We start from the raw sequence: 26,152 nt of genomic DNA on the forward strand, positions 1-26,152 counted from the left end.
TTTCCCTCACACCTCACATATCCAATCTACTGGCAAATTATGTCCATTTCTACCTTAAGAGTCTGGAATCCAACCACTCTTCTCCCTTCATCATTCCCACCTTTGTCCACAATATCATCTCTTGTGTGTATTCTCACAACTGTCTCCTGATTTATGTTCTCAAAATAATAAACTGGGTGGAATCAGCTCAAGACCCTTCAAGGGCTTCCTATTTCACTTTAAAAAGACCAAAAACAAGTTCTTACAATGGACTGTAAGACTCTTCAGGATATGGTGTGTTAAGTCACACCACTCTGCTCCCCACCCTGGCCCAACTGTTATGGACTGAATTGTGCTCCGCATCCCTCAAGTTCATAGGTTACAGTCCTAACTCCCAATGTGACTGTATTTGACGAAACAGCCTTGAAGGAAGCAATTAAAGTGAGATCCTAAGAGCAGGCTTTAATCCAATAGGACTGGTGTCCTTATATGAGGAAGAGACACCAGCTATCTTTCTCTCCATGCAGAAAAAAGGCCATGTTAAGGCAGAAGCTAGGGGTGGGTGTGTGAAAGCAGGTTAAAGCTGCCACTTGCAATGCCAGCATCTCATATCAGAATGCCAGTTTGAAAGTCCCAGCGGCTCGGATTCTAAGTCAGCTCCCTGTTAATGTACCTCAGAAGGCAGTGATGATGGCCTGAATGCTTGAGGCCCTATTATCCACATGGGAGATCCAGATAGAGTTCCTGGCTCCTGGCTTTGGCCTGGCCCACACCCAGACACAGTTGCTGTAACCATTTGGGGAGTGAACCAGCACTCTCTCTTTCTCTCATACACACAAACCTCATTCACCCTGTCTTTCAAATAAACAAAAAAATCTTAGGAAACAAAAAGACACAGAAGATAGTCATCTGCAAGCCATGGAAAAGGGCAAGAGAAACCAAATGTGTCTATTCTTGGGAACTGCAGCCTCCAGATTTTGAGATATAAATTTCTGTTTAATTTAAGCCATCCACCGAGTGCCTGCGCCAGGTGCCGGGCGTCGAGCTCTGCCTCCAGCGCCCACTACTTGCGCACGTAGAGGCTGGGAACGCAGGTGCCAGGGGACAAGGCCGTGGCGGCCACCTGGTGCTTGACGGGCCGGTGGGCCAGCAGGTTGCGCAGGGCGGCGGCGCTGCCCATGGCAATCATCTTGTGCCTGGAGTGTACTAGGTTACGCAGCATGCCCACGGTGCCCAGGTCCCACAGCAACTCCTGGTCCCGCGAACTGCGTGCTGCACGCGTTGCTCATGACGGTCAGGTTGTGCGAGGTCAGGTGCTACAGCAGCATCTGTAGGCAGTTGTGGTTGAGAAGCACCTGCCTAGGTTGGGGGAAGGTGGGGGCAGGGTCAGGTGTGGCCGGAACAGGTGGCCCCGCCCCGCCAGGGCGGCCTGAGCAGAAGGCCCCATCCCACCCCCGGGGGATCAGGCAGTGGTTGTGGGCATGTGGGGGCGTGGATCAGCAGGTGGGAGGGGTGGTGGTGGTGTGTCTGTGTTTCTCAGATAAATTTTAAATTAAAATTCAAAAAAAAAAATTTAAGCCATCCAGCCTGTGGTCGTTTATTATGGACACAAGCCCTAGCCAACTAATACATAAACTAAATATCGCTAAGTAAACCTCAAAGAAAAGCTTTTATTTTATTTTATTTTATTTATTTATTTATTTTTTGACAGGCAGAGTGGACAGTGAGAGAGAGAGACAGAGAGAAAGGTCTTCCTTTGCCGTTGGTTCACCCTCCAATGGCCGCCGTGGCCGGCGCGCTGCGGCCGGCGCACCGCGCTGATCTGATGGCAGGAGCCAGGAGCCAGGTGCTTTTCCTGGTCTCCCATGGGGTGCAGGGCCCAAGCACCTGGGCCATCCTCCACTGCACTCCCTGGCCACAGCAGAGGGCTGGCCTGGAAGAGGGGCAACCGGGACAGAATCCGGCACCCCGACCGGGACTAGAACCCGGTGTGCCGGCGCCGCTAGGCGGAGGATTAGCCTAGTGAGCCGCGGCGCCGGCCCCAAAGAAAAGCTTTTATCCAAGGTGTTTGTCAGGTGACTTGGTCAGAGACCTGGCTTCTGTCTAACAGAACCAGGTCCTGCCCAACGTCGTGCCAGCCTGCGGATCTATGTTGGTGTGCAGAGCACTGCTGCAATGTACTACCTAACAGCCAGACTGCGGGGAAGGGGGATGTATAACCCCAAGAGACCACTGATTTTTGCGCATTTCCAGTATCTAAATGAACACGACCACTGTTCAGGTTGATTTTGGTCATCCATAAAAATTCCTTAACGTTCTATTGTGTGTTTGGTTTTCCCTAAACATTTCAGATTATCTGTTTATAATCCCTTCAAGCAACATTTATTTATAATTTTCTTATCTATATGACTTTCTGCTTAGTTTATTTCCATTTGGCGTCATACTCTTACTTCTGCCTCAAAAAAAAAACCACAGTAGTTAAACTATAAATCCATTCTTTTTGTTGCTGTTGTTAAAGATTGATTGATTTGAAAGGCATAGTGAGAAAGAAAGAGAGAGAAAGAGAGAGAGAGAGAGAGAGAGAGAGAGAGAGAGAGAGAGAGGTCTTTCATCTACTGGTTCACTCCCCAAATGGCTGCAACAGCCAGAACTGGACCAATCTGAAGCCAGGAGCCTGGAGCCAGGAGCTTCTTCCAGGTCTCCCATGTGAGTGCAGGGGCCCAAGATCTTGGACCATCTTCCACTACTTTCCCAGGCCACAGCAGAAAGCTGGATCAGAAGTGGGGTACCCAGGACTTGAACTGGTGCCCATATGGGATGCCGGCACTGCAGGTGGTGGCTTTACCTGTTATGCCACAGTGCCAGCTCCCTATAAATCCATTCTTTATCACTTCATTCAAAAGATGGAATGGCAAGAATCACTAATTTCATACAAATGATCTATATCTACATTATTTCTTTTCTTTTTTTTTTTTTTTTTTTTTTTTGACAGGCAGAGTGGACAGTGAGAGAGAGACAGAGAGAGAAAGGTCTTCCTTTGCCGCTGGTTCACCCTCCAATGGCCGCCGCTGCAGCCGGCGCACCGCGCTGATCCTGGCAGGAGCCAGGAGCCAGGTGCTTTTCCTGGTCTCCCATGGGGTGCAGGGCCCAAGCACCTGGGCCATCCTCCACTGCACTCCCTGGCCATAGCAGAGAGCTGGCCTGGAAGAGGGGCAACCGGGACAGAATCCGGCGCCCCAACCGGGACTAGAACCCGGTGTGCCGGCGCCGCAAGGTGGAGGATTAGCCTATTGAGCCACGGCGCCGGCTTATATCTACATTATTTCTTAGCAAGCACTTAATAAGGGCATTTAGCACATGCAAACTACATGAGGTTGCATATGAGTTATCCCTTATGATATCTGTTTTTTTTTTTTATTTTTAGAGCAGTTTTAGGTTCACAGAAAAATTAAGCAAATTCTCATTCCCCCCATTCTGACATAAATAGTGTCTCTCACAGTCCAATATGCCATATCAAAGTTGTGTGTTTCTTACACTGTATGAACCTACACTGACACATCATCACCCAAAGGACAACATTTACATTAGGGTTCAGTCACTCTTGATGTTGACAAAGGTATAATGACAGGCACCCACCAGTATAGTATCATACAAAACAGGTTTACTGCCTTAAATATCTTCTATATTCCACCCACCCAACCCTCCCTACCCACTCCCAACAGCTGTCTCAAGTACTGCCTTTTCCAGAATGTCAGAGTTAGAATCATATAGTATACTGTCTTTCCAGATTAGCTTCTTTCACTTAAGAAAGGCCACTGAGGCTACTCTATGTTTTTCCATGGCTTGATACTTCCTATCTTTTTAGTGCCGAATAATATTCCACTGAAAGGAATTATACCTGTTTTTTTCTTTTTTTAAAGATTTATTAGTTGTTTTTTTTTTTTTTTAAAGATTTTATTTATTTATTTGAGAGGTAGAGTTACAGACAGTGAGAGGGAGAGACAGAGAGAAAGGTCTTCCATCCGCTGGTTCACTCCACAGATGGCCGCAATGGCCAGAACTGTGCCGATCCGAAGCCAGGAGCCAGGTGCTTCTTCCGGGTCTCCCACGTGGGTGCAGGGGCCAAAGCACATGGCCATCTTCCACTGCTTTCCCAGGCCACAGCAGAGAGCTGGACAGGAAGAGGAGCAGCCGGGACTAGAACTGGCACCCATATGGGATGCCCACGCTGCAGGTGGAGGATTAATCTACTGCGCCATGGCGCCAGCCCTAAGATTTATTATTTGAAAGACAGAGTTACAGAGAGAGGTAGGGCCAGAGAGAAAGAGAGGTCTTCCATTCTGCTGATTTACTCCCCAAATGACTGCAGTGGCCAGAGCTGAGCTGATCCAAAGCCAGGAGCTTCTTCTGGGTCTCCTACACAGGTGTAGGGACCCAAGGACTTGGGCCATCTTCTACAGCTTTCCCAGGCCATAGCAGAGCACTAAATCAGAAGAGGAGCAATCGGGACTCGCACCAGTGCCCATATGGGATGCCAGCGCTGTAGGCTGGGGTTTTAACCTGCTGCGCCACAGCGCTGCCCTCCCCCCAGTATTTTCATAAGCACTACAGTCTTACAGTTACAAGGCTTAAACATTCATTATCTCCTCTAAACACAGAAGTTAATTTTTTTAATCCACAAAAGTGGTATTTTAATATACTTTCAACTAGTATTGCTACAAGTTAGAAATTTGCAAAATAAATCACAACTGCATTTAAGCCAAGCTATCTATCTAGCTATCTAGCTATACACATGTGTGTCTGTATTTTTTACTTCTTACACTATTTAGTAACAGGCATACTGAATTTTACATAATCTAAAATAAAAGCAGACAAGTTATCTTATGGTTAAAACATCTACATAAATTGGATTTAAGTCTATATAAATGATAATCCTCTCTAGCATAAACATTCTCCACTTCCATCTTCCTCTATACTCCAGTACAAGAGTAAATTATAACCCATTCAACTCAGTCTAATTAATTGAATCATTAACTAATTTACTTGTCTATTCCACTAAAAGTAAACAGAAGGCTTGTCACTTTGTCCAGTTATATTCAAATACCCCACTGATAACAAATAACAAAACAAGAACACTAATAAGATTTTAACTCATTTTAACCAGTAGTGAACTACAGCATTATAAGATGCTTCAAATGCTAAGTTATTGACGTCCAATTTGTGAACTAGGAAATAAACAAGTCAGGATGCCAAGAGAAACCCAAGAAAACCTTTCCAAAGTGGTTACTCATAATAGTGAACTCTGCAAATTACACACTATAGGATTTCAAACAGTTAACCTAGAAGTTTGGTTGCTCTTATCTCTGAGACCAGCAGGCTACATAGGCAATTAAGAAGGAAGAAGGGTCATAAATGTGGTATAGGGGCTGGCGCTGTGGCATAGTGGGTAAAGCAGCTGCCTGCACTGCTGGCATCCCACATGGGCACCAGTTTTCAAGTCAAGTCTCAGATGCTCCACTTCCAGTCTAGCTCTCTGCTATGGCCTGGAAAAGCAATAGGAGATAGTCCAAGTCCTTGGGTCTCTGTACCCACATGAGAGACCCCCCAGAAGAAGCAACTGGCTCCTGGCTTCAGATTGGCCTGGCTCCAGCTGTTGCGGCCATTTGGGGAGTGAACTAACGGATGGAAGACTTCTCTGTCTCTCTCTGCAACTCTGCCTTTCAATAATAAATAAATAAATCTTAAAAAAAGAAGAAATATGGTATACCCACAAAAAAGATTATTATTCAATTTTTAAAAGGAAGGGCTGGCGCCGTGGCTCACTTGGTTAATCCTCTGCCTGTGGTGCCGGCATCCCATATGGGTGCCAGTTCTAGTCCCGGCTGTTCCTCTTCCAGTCCGGCTCTCTGCTGTGGCCCAGGAAGGCAGTGGAGGATGGCCCAAGTGTTTGGGCCCCTGCACCCACATGGAAGACCAGCAGCCATTTGGGGGGGTGAACCAACAGAAGGAAGACCTTTTTCTCTCTCTCTCTATAACTCTACCTGTCAACTAAAAAAAAAAAAAAAAAAAAAGGAATTAAAGTACTGATATATCCTACAATATGAATAAATGTTATGCTAAATGAAAGAAACTGAACACAAAATACCACATACTGTACAATTTTATTGACGTGAAATGTCCAAAATAGGTAAATTCATAGAGATATGAGCCAAGAGAAGCAGGGAATAAAGAGTGAGTGTTAACAGGTATGGGGTTTTGTTTTGGGTGATGATAATGTACTAGAAGTGGTTGTACAACCTCACATGAATTGTACACTCTAAAGTGGTGGATTTTAGGGTATATGAGTTAGATTTCAATTTTTAAAGTAGATATTAAAATCTACCACTTAAGCAGAAAAGTTACATCTTAATTTAATAATCACCTCTTTTTGAAGAAAAAGAAAAAATTCAAATAAGAGAACAAAAACAAAATCTCAACATTTAGTAAGTGAATACTGCAAATGAAATGAAATGAAATGCTGATGAAGATACAGTTAAGAGTTTTATATTGATGATAAAAATCAAGCCAGAGGAATCTGGAAGTTAGTTTTAAAAACTAGATTATCTGAGCACAGATAATAAATTCTATATTTACATTAAAATCTCCTTCTCTTTCCTCAGATAATTCACAGCAGAAAGAACTGCAGATGACTGCTAAACTTTAGGTATGTTCACTCCATTGCCTCTACACTTAAAAAAAACAGCATTTGGGGCCAGCACTGTGGTGCTACAGGTTAAGCTGCTTCTTGCAATGCCATCCATATGGGAGTGCTGGTTCAAATCCCAGCTGCTCTGCTTCTGATCCAGCTCCCTGCCGGAGAATGGTCCAAATACTTGGACCCCTGCCACCCATGTGGGAGTTTCTGGCTACTGGCTTTGGCCTGGCCCAGACCTGACTGTTGTGGGCATCTGGAAGTGAACCAGCAGATGGAAGGTCGGTCAGTCAGTCAGTTGGTTGCTCTGTCTGGCTCTCTCTTTTTCTTTCTCTCTCTCTCTCTCTCTTCCTCTCTGTCACTCTGTGTCGCTCCCCCTCTTCACGGAGGAACGACACAGGACCCTGCGCTGTTCTTTCGTCTGCTCGGCCCTCCCCGGGTTTGCTGCTGGTTCTTCCCGGGTTGGCTACCGTCCCTTCCACCTCCGTGGAAGGGCGGTTCCCCCTAGCCACTTTCCCCACTTCTGCAGGAGAGTGGCACACCGCTGGCCGGCTCTCTCGGGGGCTGCACAGGTGTTCCTTCAGATAGATGTTCCCCTTAGATGTTCCTGGTGCATGTTGTCTCTCTCCTCCTTTATAGTCCTCTTCCACCAATCCCAACTCTGCTACCCACACGCCGAGTACGCTGCTCTCCTCCAATCAGGAGCAGCTCCTACAGTTTATTGGTTGAACTGGAGGCAGCTGTATAGAAGCTGTTTCTCCCTTCTCAGCGCCATATTGTGGGAGAGCAGATGCATAGAATAAGTCTTAATTCCAGTAACTTAGTCTAGTCCGAGTTGCTCCCCACAGATCCCCCTTTCTTTTTATTTTTTGGCGTTGATACACGCCTGTCTTCGGTACCCCATGGCACACACTCTGCTCTGCTTGCTAGAGTTGCCCACAGGTGCTTACAAGCCCTACCAATCAGGCAAACCGAATCCGGGTCCTCTCTTCGCCATGTTGTGAGGAGGTTTTTAGGCGCTGATGCATGCCTGTGTTCGGTGCCCTGCAGCGCATGCTCTGCTCTGCTAGAACTGCCTGCAGGTGCTTACAAGCCCTATCAATCAGGCAAACCGAATCCAAGCCTTCTCATTGCCGTATTGTGGGGAGACTTATTGGTGTTGATAACGTGCCTGTCTTTGGTGACCTGCAGCCGCCCACAGGTGCTCATCACCTCACTAATCAGGCAGACCGAATCCAAGCTCTCTCATTGCCATGTTGTGGGGAGGCCTTGTTTTTCTCTATTTCTCTATCTCCGGGCATTCCTATTTCTCTTATTTTACTTCTATCTACCAGCATTCTTATTTCTCTCATTTTACTTCTAAACTTCTGTTTCTCTTATCCCCGCGGCTTCATCCTCCCTAACATATTTTTCTCTACCCGGTATGTTTCCTAACTTTTCTTCCAACAATATTCCCCTCTCATTTCTCCTGGCTTCTCCCCACAGTCTGTATCCGAGTCTAAGTTTCTTGTAGCTTTCACTTTTCACTTTTAATCTCCTAGCTTCCCCGCCATAGTCCGCATCCGAGTATAAGTTTCTTCTTGGTTTCACTTTCACTTTCACTTTCAACCTGCAGTCCATATCTGAATCTAAGTTTCTTCTTGCTTTCACTTTAAATCCTAACTTCTTTCCCACAGTCCATATCCGAGTCTATGCCTAGGCTTTCAATAGCTTCTTCTGGCACCTTTTCCGTCCGGCTTTTCCCTAGGCTCTTTGCTAGTCTCTCTCCGGTATTTTCCCACTTCTTCCCTCCTAGGTTTCCTATCCGAGTCACGGCACCATTATGTCGCTCCCCCTCTTCACGGAGGAACGACACAGGACCCTGCGCTGTTCTTTCGTCTGCTCGGCCCTCCCCGGGTTTGCTGCTGGTTCTTCCCGGGTTGGCTACCGTCCCTTCCACCTCCGTGGAAGGGCGGTTCCCCCTAGCCACTTTCCCCACTTCTGCAGGAGAGTGGCACACCGCTGGCCGGCTCTCTCGGGGGCTGCACAGGTGTTCCTTCAGATAGATGTTCCCCTTAGATGTTCCTGGTGCATGTTGTCTCTCTCCTCCTTTATAGTCCTCTTCCACCAATCCCAACTCTGCTACCCACACGCCGAGTACGCTGCTCTCCTCCAATCAGGAGCAGGTCCTGCTGCTTATTGGTTGAACTGGAGGCAGCTGTGTAGAAGCTGTTTCCTCCTCTCCCAGCACCATATTGTGGGAGAGCAGATGCATAGAATAAGTCTTAATTCCAGTAACTTAGTCTAGTCCGAGTTGCTCCCCACAACTCTGCCTTTCAAATAAACAAATGGAGAAATCTTTACAAAAATTAAAGAAGCATCTGCTCCTTTTTGCCTCTGCTTTGACTGAGTTACAGACAAGGTGCTCCACTCCCAGGCCTGTCCACTAAGAAACTTCCACAATCTCCCATTCCCTTTTCCCTTCTTCCAATTTAAATACCGGAATACAATGAACCTCAAAGTTATAAACTGGAAAGTACCTGTGGCTCTAAAGAGACCACTTCACACTAGAAACATTTACTTTTTAAACTTTACGTGAGAAAAAATTAATTTTTGTGGCTTGTTTGCTAAACATTTATTAAGTCCTCTTAACTGGCATTTTAAATTACTAGAGGTACATCACCCATTATGCTTTAAGAATAGTAGTACCTTTGTTATTCTGGATGATTTTCTAAATGCTAATATGGCAATTATTCTCCCCCCAACTCTTCTAATCAACAGAAACTGCTTATAATTTTCTGTGTTTCATATTTTCTTTATCTATACTATGATTCAAAATATCATTTTTAGATATATAACACAAAATCATTTAATATGAACCTATAGTACACAGAATATGCAATACACACACACATACACACACACTAATTGAGATCATGTAATATACTCATTTCATATAATACAAATTCAGAACCTTTCACTCTTTTCTGAAAATACAGTAACTCAGTACAACACATCCAATAAGCTCAGTTTACTCAAGGCCTAAGTCACATGAGAGGGTAGAGTTAGACACTTTTCAGAAGTACCTTTTAACACAGGGAAGAGATGCTTCTTGAAAGTCCTGTAGACTACTAAAGAATCAGAAAAGGGAAGTAGAAGGGAAGGGAGATCAGGAAAGAAAAGCCCATCTGGGCAAGGATTGTAGACATCCCCCAAAGTGATCATTTCTTGTTTAATAGTTCCCATGTGAACCCAAACTTCAAAAAAAGATCTCAGGAAAAATTCTAAAACTACCATCTTACTCGCCCAAACTAGCTACAACCTGAAGTTAACTGGAAATAAACAAGATTCTGCTCATTCTGCCTATTCCAAAAGCAACAGATAACTAATCTGCCAGTTTTAACTGATAATTTTCTAAGGGTGAGAAAAAAATTAAACCAAGGCATCTCAATAGAAAAAAAAAAAAAAAAGGTGGGGGGACAAGAAAAAGAACATTCAAAGGATTGATGCAAGTTTCCCCCTTTTAACAGCTAATGGTGATACTTCAGCCTCATTTTGAATGCTCTTTCTATCCATCTATCCAAAGAGCAAGAGGATATGATTCAGGCAGGAAGAGCCACCTGCTCTGCCGGCTCAAAATCAGAGCTTACCTCCTTAGATTGATGGCCTTTGCCAAGTTTGGAACACCTTCCATCTCTGTTGTCTTCTGCCCCATCAGACTGCTGATAGGCCTATGGGGGGAAGAAAGAGAAACAGACCTGCTAGAATGCCACATCCAACTCATTATTTGCCTTCTCAAAAGGAGTCATCAGTTCTTACTGTTCCTAGAAGGCAGATAATCCAACTGTTACTGGGCCTCAGAAGACTGACATTGGTCTTTCAGAAACCTCTCTGAACAATTTAGAATCCAAGTCCCAACAGGTAAGCCAGAATCAAACACTGACTCAAGAGCAAGCAGATCTCAAGATGACTGCATCAAAACAGTAATGAAAACCTCCATCTGCCAACCACATCCTTCATCGTATCTCTAAACTTCAAAAGATTTTTCAGACAGATATTACATATTATTAATCAATAGCCCAGTGTGAGTTATAAATATTTTAAATCTCTCATGAATCAATGATCACACCCATAAAACAAAGTAGATGACTTCAAACAGTCCCAGAGGCAAGGCCTTGCAGTGATCTGACCCAGGCACGGAACCGAAGACCTCCCCTAAGCCATCTATGACACAAAGTGGCCTCCTATTCTAAGGCCTCTCTATAGGCAGGGAGAAACCATCCTTTACCCCAGTACACACGCAGAGTATCACATCACCCTCACAATCAAGAAACACTTCCTCATGGCCAACTATAGTCAACACTTTCATTTCCCCTATTTTAATCTTTCAAAATGACAGAAAAAACAGCTTGTTGTTTTCCTCATCATCCCTTTGCATGTCAGAGAGAGATATCAATTCATTTATTTTTCTTCTGTTCTCTAAACTAAATCACCAGAATTCTTTTAACTCTTACTCATAAAAATAATTTTCTATGATTTAGTTCTTTAGTTCCAGGTGTTAATTATAAATTATAACTTTAAGGTTCTCAATAGACAACACTAGACTACAAAAATGAAAGAGTTCAAATACAGATAATAAAACATAAAACAAAACCAAAGACCACACAGTATTACCTAATGAAGGAACAAGAAAAGCAACAAAATTAGTGTTTGTACTAATTATCTTGTGCTTAATTTTCTTCTACTTCTGAATATACAGGTCCTAAGAAAAAGACACAGCTCTTAAATAAGGTTTATTAAATATACAGATATTATCTATATTACAAACAACTAGGATCAAGTAAAAGGGACTAAAATTAAATTTCTATGTAATTAACTTGTCTTTTTTTTCAAATCAGAAAGCACAAATCTGAAACTCCTAAAACCGCCTAATCAAATAAAGAATATGCCTTCAAAATATATAAATCAATAACAGCCTACTTTTATCATCCTAAAAATGATGTAAAGGGAATATCTATTAACAAGATAAAACTAAAATGAAAAAAGTGATCTAATACAGCATTATTCAACTTTTTCTGAATATTAACATTCATTGCCAATTGCAAAGTACAGCAAAGGGACTGATAAAGCTTTCTATATCACCCTCAAAGTATATTTTTAAGTGATTTGAAAAACAGTAAAAGACAATATGTAGGCCCTCTCAAATATTAACTTTGGTATGAAACTATACTTGTGGGCTGGAATTATGGTGTAAGCAGGTAAAACCACCACCTGCAGTGCCAGAATCCCATATAGGCACTGGTACGTGTCCCAGTTGCTCCATTTCCAATCCAGCTCCCTGCTAATGGTCTGGAAAAAGCAAAGGAAGATGACCCAAGTGCTTTGGCCCCTGCTTCCTACATGTGGGAGACCTGGAAAAAGCTCCTGGCCCTAGCCATTGTGGCTATTAGGAGTTAGTGAACCAGCTGGTCGAAGATCTCTGTCTTTTTCCCTACCTCTCTCTGTAACTCTGACTTTCAAAAAAAAATCAATAATTCTGTAACTAATTTATTTAAGAAGGAAAAAAATTATACAACTAAGTTTAAATGTTTTATTTTTCTTCTGTGCTGTGAAGTCTAAATATATCAATCATATCCTTAACAGACCTTTTTATGAAGATCAGTTTTTAAATATATACTTTAAAATAAAAAATAACTTACCACACTAACCTCCCCATACTTTCCATCTACTTAAGTACTTATTCTTACTACCTGGAAATAATTAATATTTTCCTTACAACAATAAAGAATGTTTCCAAGTAAAGACTTAAAGGTATTTTACTAAATTAGAGCTTGATATCAACTTTTAAAAGCAAACAATGTTGTATGGGATATGGAAAGGGTAGAAAGATTAGAGTTCAAAACTCTGACAGATGAGTTTTCAGTTGTCTACATTTTCCCATTTCATTGTTTTTTTGTTTTAAGTGGATTTTCATTCAAAGAAAGGAAGGGCAGAATCAGAAGTGCTAAGTAGTACTTTCTAAATCTGCTCATCTCCACCAAAGGCAATGGCTCTGCATATACCTCAGGGAAAAGTGATCTATTGTAAATTCAAGGAGCTAAAGGGCAAGAGAAGTTTCTTAACTGAGAACAGAACAGTAAATGGTTCTTTATTGGCTTGCACACTCATTTATTATAAATAATGGCTTAACTTCATATATTATGATAAACAAAATGGAATTTACTACTAATAATTCTCCAACTCCATTCACATACAGTGGCTGAATACTATTATATACTAAGAACCACTAAAATGTTCATATTTCTTCATCTACTTCCTTAAATATTTTCTATGAAACATATCATAAGAGGGAAATTGTAAGTGTGAAAAAAACACACAAAAATGTTTACCCAATCAACAGGGGAAGTTTTTGGTTTTGTTTTGTTTGTTTTTTGTTTTTGTTTTTACAGGCAGAGCTAGACAGTGAGAGAGAGACAGAGAGAAAGGTCTTCCTTCCGTTGGCTCACCCCGAAATGGCTGCTGCGGCCAGCGCACTGCGCCAATCCGAAGCCAGGAACCAGGTACTTCCTCCTGGTCTCCCATGCAGGTGCAGGGCCAAAGGATTTGGGCCATCCTCCACTGCCTTCCCGGACCACAGCAGAGAGCTGGACTGGAAGAGGAGCAACCAGGACAGAACCCAGCGCCCCACCCGGACTAAAACCTGGGGTGCCAGCGCCGCAGGCAGAGGATTAGCCTAGTGAGCTGCGGCACCTGCCTGGTTTGGGGCTTTTTGAAAATTTACTTATGGGGTCAGAATTGTGGTGCACTGGCTGAAGCTGCCACCTGCAATGTCAACATTCCATATTCCAGTTTGAGTCCTGGCTGCTCCACTTCCGATCCAGCTCTCTGCTAATGCACCTGGGAAAGCAGTAGAAGATGGCCCAAGTCCTTGGGCCCCTGTACCCTCGTGGGAGACCCAGAAGAAGCTCCTGGCTACTGGTTTCAGATCAGCGCAGCTCCAGCCTCTGCAGCCATCTGGGGGGTGAATCAGCAAATGGAAGACCTCTCTCTCTCTCTCTCTCTCTCTCTCTCTCTGCCTCTGCCTCTCTGTAACTCTGCCTTTAAAATAAATATTAAAAAAAAAAAAAAAATGACCCAAGTGCTTGGACTCCTATACCCACATGGGAGAACCAAATGGAGTTCTAGGCTCTGGCTTCAGCCTGGACCAGCCCCAGCCAAAGATTGAAAAGGCAAACAGAAGATCTCTCTTTCTCTCTTGCTCTGTAACTCTGCCTTTCAAATAAATAAGTAAATCTTTTTTAAAATTTTTACTTATAGGCTGGCACCGTGGCTCACTAGGCTAATCTTCCCTCCGCCTTGCGCTGCCGGCACACCGGGTTCTAGTCCCGATCGGGGCGCCGGATTCTATCCTGGTTGCCCCTCTTCCAGGCCAGCTCTCTGCTGTGGCCAGGGAGTGCAGTGGAGGATGGCCCAAGTACTTGGGCCCTGCACCCCATGGGAGACCAGGATAAGTACCTGGCTCCCGCCATCGGATCAGCGCAGTGCGCTGGCCGCAGCGCGCCAGCCACGGCGCCAGCCGCGGCGGCCAATGGAGAGTGAACCAACGGCAAAGGAAGACCTTTCTCTCTGTCTCTCTCTCTCACTGTCCACTCAGCCTGTCAAAAAATTTAAAAAAAAAATTTTTTTTTACTTATATTTTATCCTGATTCATTCCATAAAGGACTTGAGATACCTTACAAGAACATATCATCATTTATTCATTATATATGTATAAAATTTGGATCAAGGAAAAAATAACTTTAAGATTCCAATCAGGTGAGGTCCAAACCAGTGCTTACGGGTGCACTCCAAAGTTCGTTCTGAGTTTCTGGGTAGAGAAGGTAAAAAACAGGTCCGGGCTGTGGCACAGCAGGTTAAAGCCATGGCCTGCAGTGCCAGCATCCCATACTCCACTTCAGATCCAGCTCCCTGCTAATGAGCCTAGGAAAGCAACGGAAGATGGCTCAAGTCCTTGGGTCCCTGCACCCACATGGGAGACCTGAAAGAAGCTCATGGCTCATGGCTCTTGGCTCTTGGCTCCTGGCTTTGGTGTGCCCCAGCCCCAGTCGTTGTAGCCATTTGGGGAATGAACCAGTGGATGGAAGATCTCTCTCTGTAGTTCTCCCTCTACAACTCTGCCTTGCAAATAAATAAATTAAAAAAAAAAAAAGGTAAAAAAACAAAGTGGCTTTTAAATAAGCCTCATTAGAGGACAGCAGAAAGCACAGTTCCTCAAGAGAAACAAAACTGTCAACAGGTGGCATAACTTCTGGATGATGGCTACATACGGACATTACTAAGGATTATACAAGGGAAATATGATCATGTTAAGGGAAAGATACAAAATCATATATGCATCCTAACTGCAGTGACACAAAGCATGATACATATGGGGAAAAAACTGGAAGGCCACATACATAACCACCTCCATTCTACAAAGCTGGACTTGACATAAGCCCCAAGATCACACCTAACTTCCACACAACAACCACACCTGGGCAGAATACTAGGCATACCAGAGCTTAATATTTTTAAGTATATTAAAATGTCAACATTTACTTGGCTCATTTAAGATAATATTTGACTTACAAGCCAGAGATATTCAACATCCAGTAGAAATAAAGAATATAAACAGCATTTTCTGAGAAAGAACCCATCACTGCCACACCAAGCAAAGTGGACTAACAACTCCTCACAGGGTTGAAAAGCCTGTCTCAATTTACAACTTCCTTATTCCATACCATGTATGTTTCAGATTTTTCCTTAAGGCCCCCAAGATATTCATTACCAAGAACTGTTACTGTTATTCCCACCAAAAGCATAACATACAGCATTTAAAAAAAGCCTTATTTCTATTGGAAAAACCAAAACATGTCTTCTGTCAGTTCAAATTTTGAAGGAAAACAACCAGAAATCTCTAATATCAAACAATCATAAAATTGTAACCAAAGTTTTTATTAGTGTTAACTTTCTCAACATTGTTAAATCACACCAGTCAGATCAGTTCCATACTATCAAACACTGTAAAGTGTGTCCTTCAGTTCAGTTCCTACTTCTTTACTCTTCCTCACTTCTCACAGCAAATAAAAACAACCCAAATTTTCCCTTTCAATATAGGAAGTGGTCTTTAAAGTAGAACTTGGACTTTTATTGTGACTACTTTTTAAAAGGATATATGCTTCCAAAACCTATCAATCAGAATGCACATACCTTATTTTTTAAAATTCAAGACCTTAAGACATTGTACACAAATATGGAAACTGAACAAAGTACAATTATATGGTGCTCCAAAAAATGGCACTGAACAAAACAAACTGCACACAACCCTGCTCCACTACCTAGGTACCATCAACAGTAATTTCAGTGGCCCTGAATAAATGTTTATTTTAAATCAAATGTTAGGTTATACTTACTTTAATAAAGACCACTATATTTTTTTCTAAAAACAAAATAATAGAATTAGGACAATTAGGAGCTGGAACTGTGGTGAAGTGGGTTAAACTGACACCTGCTATGCTGGCATCCTATATGGGCATTAGTTGGTGTACTGGCTTTTCCACTTCCGATCCAGCTCCCTGCTAATGCACCTGGGAAAGCAGTGGAAGACGGCCTAAGTGCATGGGCCCCTGCCACCATGTGGGAGACCCAGAAGAAGCTCCTGGCTTCTGATCGGCACAGCTCCGGCTATTGCGGCCAATTGGGGAGTGAACCAGCAATGGAAGACCTCTCTCTCTGCCATTCCTTCTCTTTCTGTATAACTCTTTCAAATAAATAAATAAATCTTTTTTTAAAAAGTCTGAATTAAAATGGAAGGTGTAACAATCAATACTTTTGGACAAAGGACTGAGAAGATGGGCGCCACACAATGTAATAATTCTCAACAGCTGGCTACGACTCACAGAACTGGGTAACAAATATGAGACAATGAGGAAGGCAAATTTTGAGATACTCAAATGTTCTCCTAAATTTATCAGTTCCCTTAATTAACAAACTATTAGGTTTTGTTTATGTTTACTGGAAGAAACAAGAGACAGATTTTTATATTTCAGTAATAAAAGGGGCTAAGTGTACTGTGAAACTTAGTAACACATTCCACTTAAGTTTGTGAAAAGGAACCAGTTCTCTTTTGAATATGAGAGAAGACAATCAGGTACTTTCATTAAAAAAAAAATGGTTTCAAGTATAAGGTCATTTTTACTCTAATAATGCTTCCTTATGATAGAAGCAGAATACTTGATGCATAAAAGGGTTTTAGGCAAGGAATTCCTTTCCAATTCCAAAGAAATTTTTTTTAATCAAAAATTTGGTATTGCGGCACAATTTTTTTTTTTTTTTTTTTTTTTTTTTGACAGGCAGAGTGGACAGTGAGAGAGAGAGAGACAGAGAGAAAGGTCTTCCTTTTCCTGTTGGTTCACCCCACAATGGCCGCCATGGCTGGTGCGCTGCAGCACATCGCGCTGATCTGAAGCGAGGAGCCAGGTGCTTCTCCTGGTCTCCCATGGGGTGCAGGGCCCAAGGACTTGGGCCATCCTCCACTGCACTCCTGGGTCACAGCACAGAGCTGGCCTGGAAGAGGAGCAACCAGGACAGAATCTGGCGCCCCGACTGGGACTAGAATCCAGTGTGCTGGCGCCGCAGGCGGAGTCAAAAACTTGGTGGGGGTAGGCATTGTGGCTCAGGGGGTTAAGCTACCCCTTACAACACAAGCATCCCGCATCAGAGTGCCAGTCTGAGTGCTAGCTACTCCGCTTCCAATCCAGCTTCCTGCTAATGCACATGGGAAGGGAACAAATGATGACCTAAGTACACAAGTCCCTGCCATCCATGTGACAGAGCAGGATGGAGTTCCTGGCTCCTGGCATCAGCCTGGCCCAGACCTAGCTGTTGTGACCACTTGGGAAGTGAACCAGCAGATGGAAAGTCTCTCAGGGCCAGCGCTGTGGCGTATTGGGCTAAAGCCTCCACCTGTGGCACCAGCATCCCATAAGGGCACTGGTTCTAGTCCCGGCTGCTCCTCTTCCAATCCAGCTCTCTGCTATGGCCTGGGAAGGCAGTAGAACATGGCCCAAGCATTTGGGCTCCAGCACCTATGTGGGAGACCTAGAAGAGGCTCTGGCTCCTGGCTTCAGATCCACCCAGCTTCAGCCATTGTGGCAATTTGGGGAGTGAACTAGTGGGTGGAAGATCTTTCTGTCTCTCCTTCTTTGCCTGTAACTCTTTTTTAATTAAAAAGTCTCTCTCTCCATCTCCCCCTCATTCTCTGTTGTTCTCCTTTTCAAATAAATAAATGATAAAAGGACACAAACAAACAAAAAAAAGTGGTACTCTTTTGAAATCAAGAAAAAGGCTTAATATGTAAAACAACAAAAGATTGATTCTGCCGACTGTGCCTTTTATTGCTTGGTTATAAATCAGTATATAATCCCTGACAGGAAAAAGACAATCAGGTTGGGGTTAATATTATCTTCAGTAAATAAACTTGCTTTTTATTTGAATAAATAGAAAATGCTTGCTTCTTGAAGGTCCCAAGAGCTTGCAATTGCCACAGACTGTTTCTCTAAATGAGTGATACTTAGTGATGTGACTCCAGTACTTACGAGTTATTATTGTGTGCATGTGGAATTCATCATACACCTAAGAACTAAAATTTCTATATAGAAGTACAGAAGTCATGTGACATACTCAACATTAACTAACAATGAGTATACAACTCCAGGTTATCTATGACCCTAAAAATACATATGATACATAACTCATTCTGTTTCACTCAAAGGGCTTTCAGTTGTCAGACATCCATTGGCTCTCTATTCTAAGACATTTGTTTAATAGCCATGTGAGTGCTCCATGAATTCCAGAATGCCTGAATTTGATTTAGTTGTATTAGACCCTTCCAGAGTTCTAAAGTTGTCACAATACTCCAAATTTGGTGGCAAAGTTTATCCATCACAAATGCCAGTCCCTGGGACAGCATTGTGGTACAGCATGTTAGATTGCCTCCTGCAACGCCAGCATCCCTTGAAGTGCAGCTTGAAGTCCTAGTTGCTCCATTTCTGATCCAGCTCCCTGCTGATGTGCCTGGGAAATCACCAGAAAATGGCTCGAGTGCTTAGGCCCCTGCCACCTATATGGGAGATCTGAATACAGTTCCAGGCTCCTGGCTCTGGCCTGGCCCAGGCCTGCCATTTTGCTCATTTGGGGAGTGAGCCAGTGGATGGAAGATCTTACTATCTCTGTGTGTCTGTCACCCTCTCTCTGTAACTCTACTTTTCAAATAATGATTGAACGAATAAATTTAAAAACAGGCACCACAATACAGCCTTAATGGGTGATATGGAAAGGGCAACTGCCTGGCAATCCCTTTTTCTCCCTAGGATTCTGAAAGTTAATAATCCTGGGAGGGAATAGCAGGGAGCTTTCTGCCTACCTGTGTTAGTCATGAAAATAATGAAGTTTCTCATCATTTCCTTTTCTAATTTTGACATAGTTAGGCTCATTTTCATTAGCAAAAAAAGGAAAATCATCCTTGAGGTTTCAAATAAAAATTATTTTAAAAGTCAACAGTAATAGATTAAATGATATAAAAGTAAAATGATTCTGAAAAAATGAAATTCTGTTCTCCTAAATACGTTTATTTTTCCATTAGAAAGTAATAAAAAGTTTTTTTTACACAATTCAAAACCAGAGTCTATCTTATATTTTAAAATCTCAAAACAATTCAGAAACAATGAAATTTTGGGTACTTGATCAAAGTTAGAAGAAATGATCCACACACACGCATTTAGTCACTTCTGCATACATGGGTGCCACTTGAAAATGTGGATATAGAACTAACCCTAGCTCACTCTTGAGTCTCATTCTTGAGTGTGAGATGACAACTCCAAACACACAGCTGGAACCATAGTCAAATGTCAGGAAGAGCTCACGCACTATTAGAGCCCACTCTTTAAAGTAAAGTGTACTTATGAGGAGAGGTATTTTTACTTACTCTGGTCAGCATAGTTTTTTGCTTTGAGTTCAAGTTGTCTTGTTTGAGATTCTAAAGATTCCACCCGGGTCTGTAGGTCCTTTTTTTCCTGTTCTTGAGAGTCTTCGAATTCAATGAATTTCTAATAAAGAAGAACAATATATATTTTCATCAGAGGAAATGAAATTTTTTCTATATTTTCAACTCCTCTGCTTCTTACTATCAAAAAACACAATTAGGGGCCAGTGTTGTGGTGCAATAGGTTAAGCCACGGCCTGTGACACCAGCATCCCATTTCAAGTCCCAGCTGCTTTGCTTCTGATTCAGCTCCCTACTAATGTGCCTGGGAAGCCAGTGGAAAAGGGCCCAAATACTTGAGTCTCTGCCACCATATGGGAGACCCAGATGGAGTTCCTAACTTCTGGTTTCGACCTGGCCCAGTCCTGGCCATTGAGGCCATTTGGGGAGTGAACCAGCACATGGATGATCTTTCTTTCTCTTTCTCTGTCACTCTCCCTTTCAAATAAATAAAATAAATCTTTAAAAAAACAAACATGTGGCATAGCAGGTTAAGCCATTGCCTATAATGCTGGCACCCCGTATGGGAGGCAGTTTGAGTCCCAGTTGCTCTACTTCTGATCCCACTCCCTGGTAATGCACTTGGGAAAAGCAGCAGAAGATGGCCTGAGCCCCTGGACCCGGGCAACCATGTGGGAAGCCCAGAGGAAGCTCATGGCTCTAGTTAGGCCCAGCTCCAGCCCCTGTGGCCATTTGGGGGAATGAACCAGAAGATGGAAGATCTCTTTTTCTCTCTCTATATATATATCTCTGCCTTACAAATAAATAAATAAATCTTTAAAAAATAAATAAAACAAAAAAGGACTCACAATTAGGTATAACTACTTAAAGAGATCTCAGAATTATGAATTTGATTTTTATTTTCTCTATAAAAATTAAATTTAAAAAGCTCCCATTATAAATAATGACAAAAGAATATGTTTAGTAACTGTTTCCACTTCATATAATAGACATTCCCCAAAGGAAAAACATTTGAGTATATTCTACTACAAACAGATCATTCTTTTAGTATACTTCCATATTCTTTTCAAGACCTGATTTTTGCTTTGTCTTTTATTTTATTTATTTGAGAAGCAGAAAGAGACAGAGAGCTATCACCCATCCATTGGTTCACACCTCAGATGCCCACAGCAGCCAGGGCTGGGTCAGGCGGAAGTCAGGTGTCTAGAGCTCCATCCAGGTCTCCCACATTGGTAGCAGGGATCCAACTACTTGAACAGGCAGCATCTTAACCACTATGCCAAACACACATCCCAGGACATGATTTTTAAATGCATAATATGTATAAAGAGATAACAAAAATAAGTATTTGATAAATGATTATCTGATTGATAGGTAGTCTTATAGACATACCTGAACCATGGAGTTTAATTTCCTTAAAAAGGGCACACACCAGAACTATCGCCAACAATGAAATTCAAGTTACCAAAATTATTCATATTAAAGGGATTATAGTTAAATGCAGTCATCAAATCTCAAAGTCTTTAACTTATTGTTCTATCAGCAACATTTGACAACTGATCATTCCTCCTTAAAACTTTTTTTTTTTTTCCAATTTGGCTCCCAGGACATTTCTTTGTTTCCTTCTGTATCTCCTCTTCTATTAAACTTCTTTATAATGGAATGCTCAGTCCTTGGACAAATTATCCCTTCCTTGCTTATTCTTATTCCCTAGTGATCTCATCCAGTTTCATAGGTTTAAACACTAACTGTATTTCCAACTTTCTATCTTTAGCCCAGACCTCAATTCTAGATTTGTATGTCCAAGTGCCTAATGAATATCTTCACTTAGATGTCTAATAAGCATCTTAAATTTTATCATGTTAATACTTGTTCCTCTCCTGGTCTTCTCTGGCTCATTAAACTACTATGGTCAATTGTCTAGGTCTAAAACTTTGGAGTGAGCTTTTAATCTTGTCTAACACCTCATATCCAATCCATCAGCAAATTTACCTTTGGATCTAATCGCTTTTCATCACCTCCACCACCACCCTGTTCTACACCAGCATTACCTATAGCCTGGATTACTGGATTAGCAATAACCTCTTAATAGGTCTCCTTCCTTCCATTCTTGCTTCTCTACAATGCAATCTCAATAAGCAGTTAGGGTGATTCTTGTCTTGTTTTGTTTTTGTTTTTACTTTCAAATTTAGAATGATCCTTTAAAATCAGTCAGATAAACCATCTTCTCTACACAAGGCCCTCTGATGGCTTACATTCTTTATCCATGAACTAGCCATAGCCTCCCAGGACCTACAGCTTCTGATCCACCACCCTCTTACTTCTTTGACATCATCTCCTGCTTATTTTCTTTGTCCCCTCTTCCCATTCTATTTTCCCTTTGCATTTCTACCTGCAGCTTGGAACTCTCTTCCTGCAGCTATCTACCAGGCTTGCTTCCTCATAATACCCAAATGTCACCTTCTCAGTGAGGCCTTCTTTGGCTACCTCACTTAAAAACCACAGTATCAGGGTCAAGTGTTTGGTGCATCAGTTAAGATACCACTTCGGACATCTACATCCCACATCAAAGTGCCTCAGTACACAGAGTAATGTGTACTCTGAAGAAGGCAGCAGATGCTGACTCAAGCAGTTAGGTCAATGCCACCCTTGTAAGAGATGCAACTGAGTTCCAGGCCACTGGCTTTGGCCTGGTCTAGTCCTGCTATGGACATCTGAGGGGAGTGAACCAGTGGATGAGATCTGTCTCGGTCTCTCTGCCTCTCAGTTAAATAAAACTGCAGTAGCCACTCCTTATTTCTCCTCCCCATTTATTTTTTCCAGAACATTTATCCCCATCTAACATGCTATTTGAATAACTTATTTATTATTTGCCTGCCATCACTAGAATATAGGCTCCATGAAGGCAGAGTTTTGTTCTGCCCACTGCTGTATTCCCCAGGCAAAGAATGATGAGGTATATGGCATCACATATTTGTTACAAATGACTGAGTAAGTAAATGAATAAAATTTGGACAGCCAAAAACAGAAACTCATATAGAACAATATGTAACACATGGAAAAAGTTAACTATCATTAAATACACTCTCATTTCAATGTAAATTTTTCCAGTCCACCTACTTTATTTGTCCTCAAATTTTTCTTTTTTAAAGTTCATTTATTTATTTATTTTAAATGTTTATTTATTTACTCTATTTATTTGACAGGTAGAGTTACAGACAGTGAGAGAGAGAGAGAGAGAGAAAGGTCTTCCTTCCATTGGTTCACTCCTCAAATGGCTGATACAGCCCGCGCTGAGCCGATCTGAAGCCAGGAGCCAGGTGCTTCCTCCTGGTCTCCCACGTGGGTGCAGGGCCCAAGCACTCGGGCCATCCTCCACTGCCTTCCCGGGCCACAGCAGAGAGATGGACTGGAAGAGGAGCAACCAGGACTAGAACCTGGCGCCCACGTGGGATGTCGGCACCACAGGTGGAGGATTAATCAAGTGAGCCACAGCGCGGTTCCTTAAATATATATTTATTTATTTATCTGAAAAGCAGAGAGAGAGAGAGAGAGGTATCTTCCACTCACTGATTCACTCTCTAAATGCCCACAACAGCCAGGTCTGGGCTAGGCCAAAACCAGGAGCCAGGAACTCTAGTTGAGTCTTCCATGTGGTTGGTAGGAACCCAAATACTTGGGCCACCATCTCTTGCCTCCCAGGCACATTAGTAGGGAGCTAGATCAGAAGCAAAGGCAGCAGGGGCTGACTCTGTGGTGTAGCACGTACAGCTGCCTCCTACAGTGCCAGCATCCCATGTGGGCACCAGTTCGAGTCCCTGCTGCTCCACTTCTGATCCAGCTCTCTGCTATGGCCTGGGAAAGCAGTGGAAGATGGCCCAACTCCTTGGGCCCCTGCACCCACATGGGAGACCTGGAAGAAGCTCCTGGCTCTTGGCTTTGGATCGGCCCAGATCCAGCCATTGAGGTCATTTGGAGAGTGAATCAGCAGATGGAAGATCTCTCTCTTGCAGCCTCTGCCTCTCTGTAGCTCTGTCTTTCAAATAAATAAATAAACCTTTTAAAAAGGGAGGGGGAGAGGCAGTGCTGTGGCTTTAGTGGGCTAAAGCCTCTACCTGTGGTGCCAGCATCTCATATGGGTGTCAGTTCAAGTCCCAGCTGCTGCTCTTCCAATCTAGCTCTCTTGCGACAGCCTTTAAAGCAGTAGAAAATGGCCCAAGTTCTTGGGCCCCTGCACCCGCATGGGAGACCCAGAAGAAGTTCCTGGCTCCTGGCTTCAGACCCCAGTTCAGCCACTGAGGCCATTTAGGGAGTAAACCAGTGGGTGGAAGACCTCTCTGTCTCTCCTTTTCTCTGTCTTTAAATTTATCTTTTAAAATAAATAAACATTAAAAAAAAAAAAAAAAAAAAAGCAGAGGCAGGAGTTGATCCCATGCACTCTGATATGGGATGTGGGCAACCCAAGTGGTGGCTTAACCTGGTGTGTCATAGTTAACTTGCACCCTATGTACTCAAATTTTTCAATCACTGTAGAAGACTGTTTTCTATCAATTCACATTGCCTTCCTTTGGGGAACTTGCTCAGCCTAGTTTCATGCTAATTCTATTCAGCCCATGATTTTTGACTGGTGATGATTCCATTTCCCTAGGGGTAGGTATATGACTTGAGCCAGACTTGTCAAAACCTTTTCTGGGACATCTGCTCATTATTAGGAGGAATACTACCTGCTATGCTTTAGATGTGATTTATCCTTGCCAAAACTCAAGTTGAAATATGATTCCCAACATAACAATGTTGAAAGAGATGATTAGCTCATTAAAATGGATTGTCTTTGTGTCTTAAGGTCTCCTTCAAAGGACTAGTTACTGCAAGAGCAAGGCAATCCCTTGGTGTTTTGCCTCTTCTGCACATGCCCACTTGCCCTTCTGCTTTCCACCGTGAGTTAAAGCAGACAAGGCTCTCACCAGATTCAGCCACTTGATCACGTACTTCCCAGCCTCTAGAACCATCCATAAGTCACAATAAACTCTTCTTTATAAACTACCCAGTCTCAGGTATTCTGTAAAGTAAATAGAAAGTGAATTACAATACTACCCCCCTCCTCTAAAATCTTTTAAGAATTTAGCAGATGTAAGCAGTAAACTGACATTTTTACAATGTAAAGTAAGAGGAGGGAAGAGAAAAATTTTAAGTACAGAAAAAAAAAAAAAAAAAAGAACAAAGAGAAGAAAACCCTAAGTAAAGATACTATTGGGTTGGGTGTTTGGAATATTTGTTATGATGCCAGTATTCCATGTTGGAATGCTTAGGGTCCAGGTCCCATTTCAGGTTCCTGCTAATGTACATTCGGGGAGGAAGCAGGTGATGGCTCAACGGTCTCTCTCACCCATGTGGGAGACTCAGACTGAGTTCTAGGATCCTGGCTTCAGCCTGGCCCAGCCCAGCTTTTTTGGGTATTTAGAAAGTGAACGCACAAATAGGAGATCTCTGTCTGTTGTTTCTCTCTGTGTCTCTTTTTTGAACAAAACTAATAAAAATATTTTTAAGATTTTTTTTTTTTTTTTTTTGGTTTATTTGAAAGCCAGAGTTATGGAGAGGAAGGGAGCGATACAGAGAGAGATCTTCCATCTGCTGGCTTAGTCCCCAAATGGCCACAACCAGGGCTGGGCATGCCGATGCCAGGAACCAGGAGTTTTTTCTAGGTTCCCACTCAGGTGCAGAGGCCCAAGCTTTGTCTCAAGCTCTAAGCAGGGAGCTGGATTGGAAGTCGAGCAGCTGGGACATGAGCCAGTGTCCGTACGGGACGCTGGTACTGCAGGTGGCAGCTCACGACGTCGGCCCCCAACATGTTTAAATTCAGAGTCCTTCATTCAGCAGCAGTCCCTAGAGTCAGCATTTTTCTGATGTGGTTTTTTTTTTCCCAGTTACATAAGCCAAAAAAATTCCTTTTCTAAGTGAGTTTGTTTGTATCACAAGAAACTGAAAGCATCTCAGCACAGTCATCTACTTTCCTTCAAGGGCCATTTGATTAAATTTTTGTTCATGTTTGAAGTTTGAAACCTACCACCTCTAAAATGGGTCCAGAGATCTATGTGGAAACTGTATATATCTATGAACCATGTTTCCCTAGAAAAAAAGGATCCATGCACCCCAAGTTTTATCTATTTTTTTTCTCAGGGAGCTCAAAGATCCCTTACATTATAATTTTTTATGAACGTATTCCATTTTTGTGAGGCTTCTGGGGAAACTCACCAAACAAGCACTGTTAATTTTTCTATACTATTAATCTAAAGATGATCACATGTAGAAGCAATAAAGGATACAGTAAATAGAAGAAGCAAGCTAAAATCACTCATTCAAGAAACATCTATTTACCATGTGCCAGGCAAAGAGAACGTTCTGTGAGCAACCCTTCACTCCTGCCTTCCAAGCCTCCACTGGCTACAAGTGAAGACAAGCAA

At 42.6% G+C, this 26,152-nt stretch overlaps 1 protein-coding gene across 20 annotated transcripts in view; it reads right to left on the reverse strand.

Moving 5' to 3' along the window:
- The window catches only part of SPAG9 (sperm associated antigen 9), a 170,670-nt gene that overhangs the window by 107,733 nt on the left and 36,785 nt on the right, over positions 1-26,152 (reverse strand). For 18 of the 20 annotated variants that reach the window (XM_089318191.1, XM_051824855.3, XM_089318189.1 and 15 more), the window contains exon 2: positions 19,674-19,794. In XM_089318191.1, coding sequence (XP_089174317.1) covers positions 19,674-19,794 — 121 coding nt within the window. Of the gene's footprint in view, positions 1-10,299; positions 10,352-19,673; positions 19,795-24,655; positions 24,753-26,152 lie in introns of those variants that run through there. The other 2 variants (XM_089318192.1, XM_089318196.1) reach the window with 2 other exon arrangements.

Source organism: Oryctolagus cuniculus, chromosome 17 (assembly GCF_051225735.1).
Source record: "Oryctolagus cuniculus isolate XC-2025 breed Fujian yellow rabbit chromosome 17, ASM5122573v1, whole genome shotgun sequence".
Classification (NCBI taxonomy): domain Eukaryota; kingdom Metazoa; phylum Chordata; class Mammalia; order Lagomorpha; family Leporidae; genus Oryctolagus; species Oryctolagus cuniculus.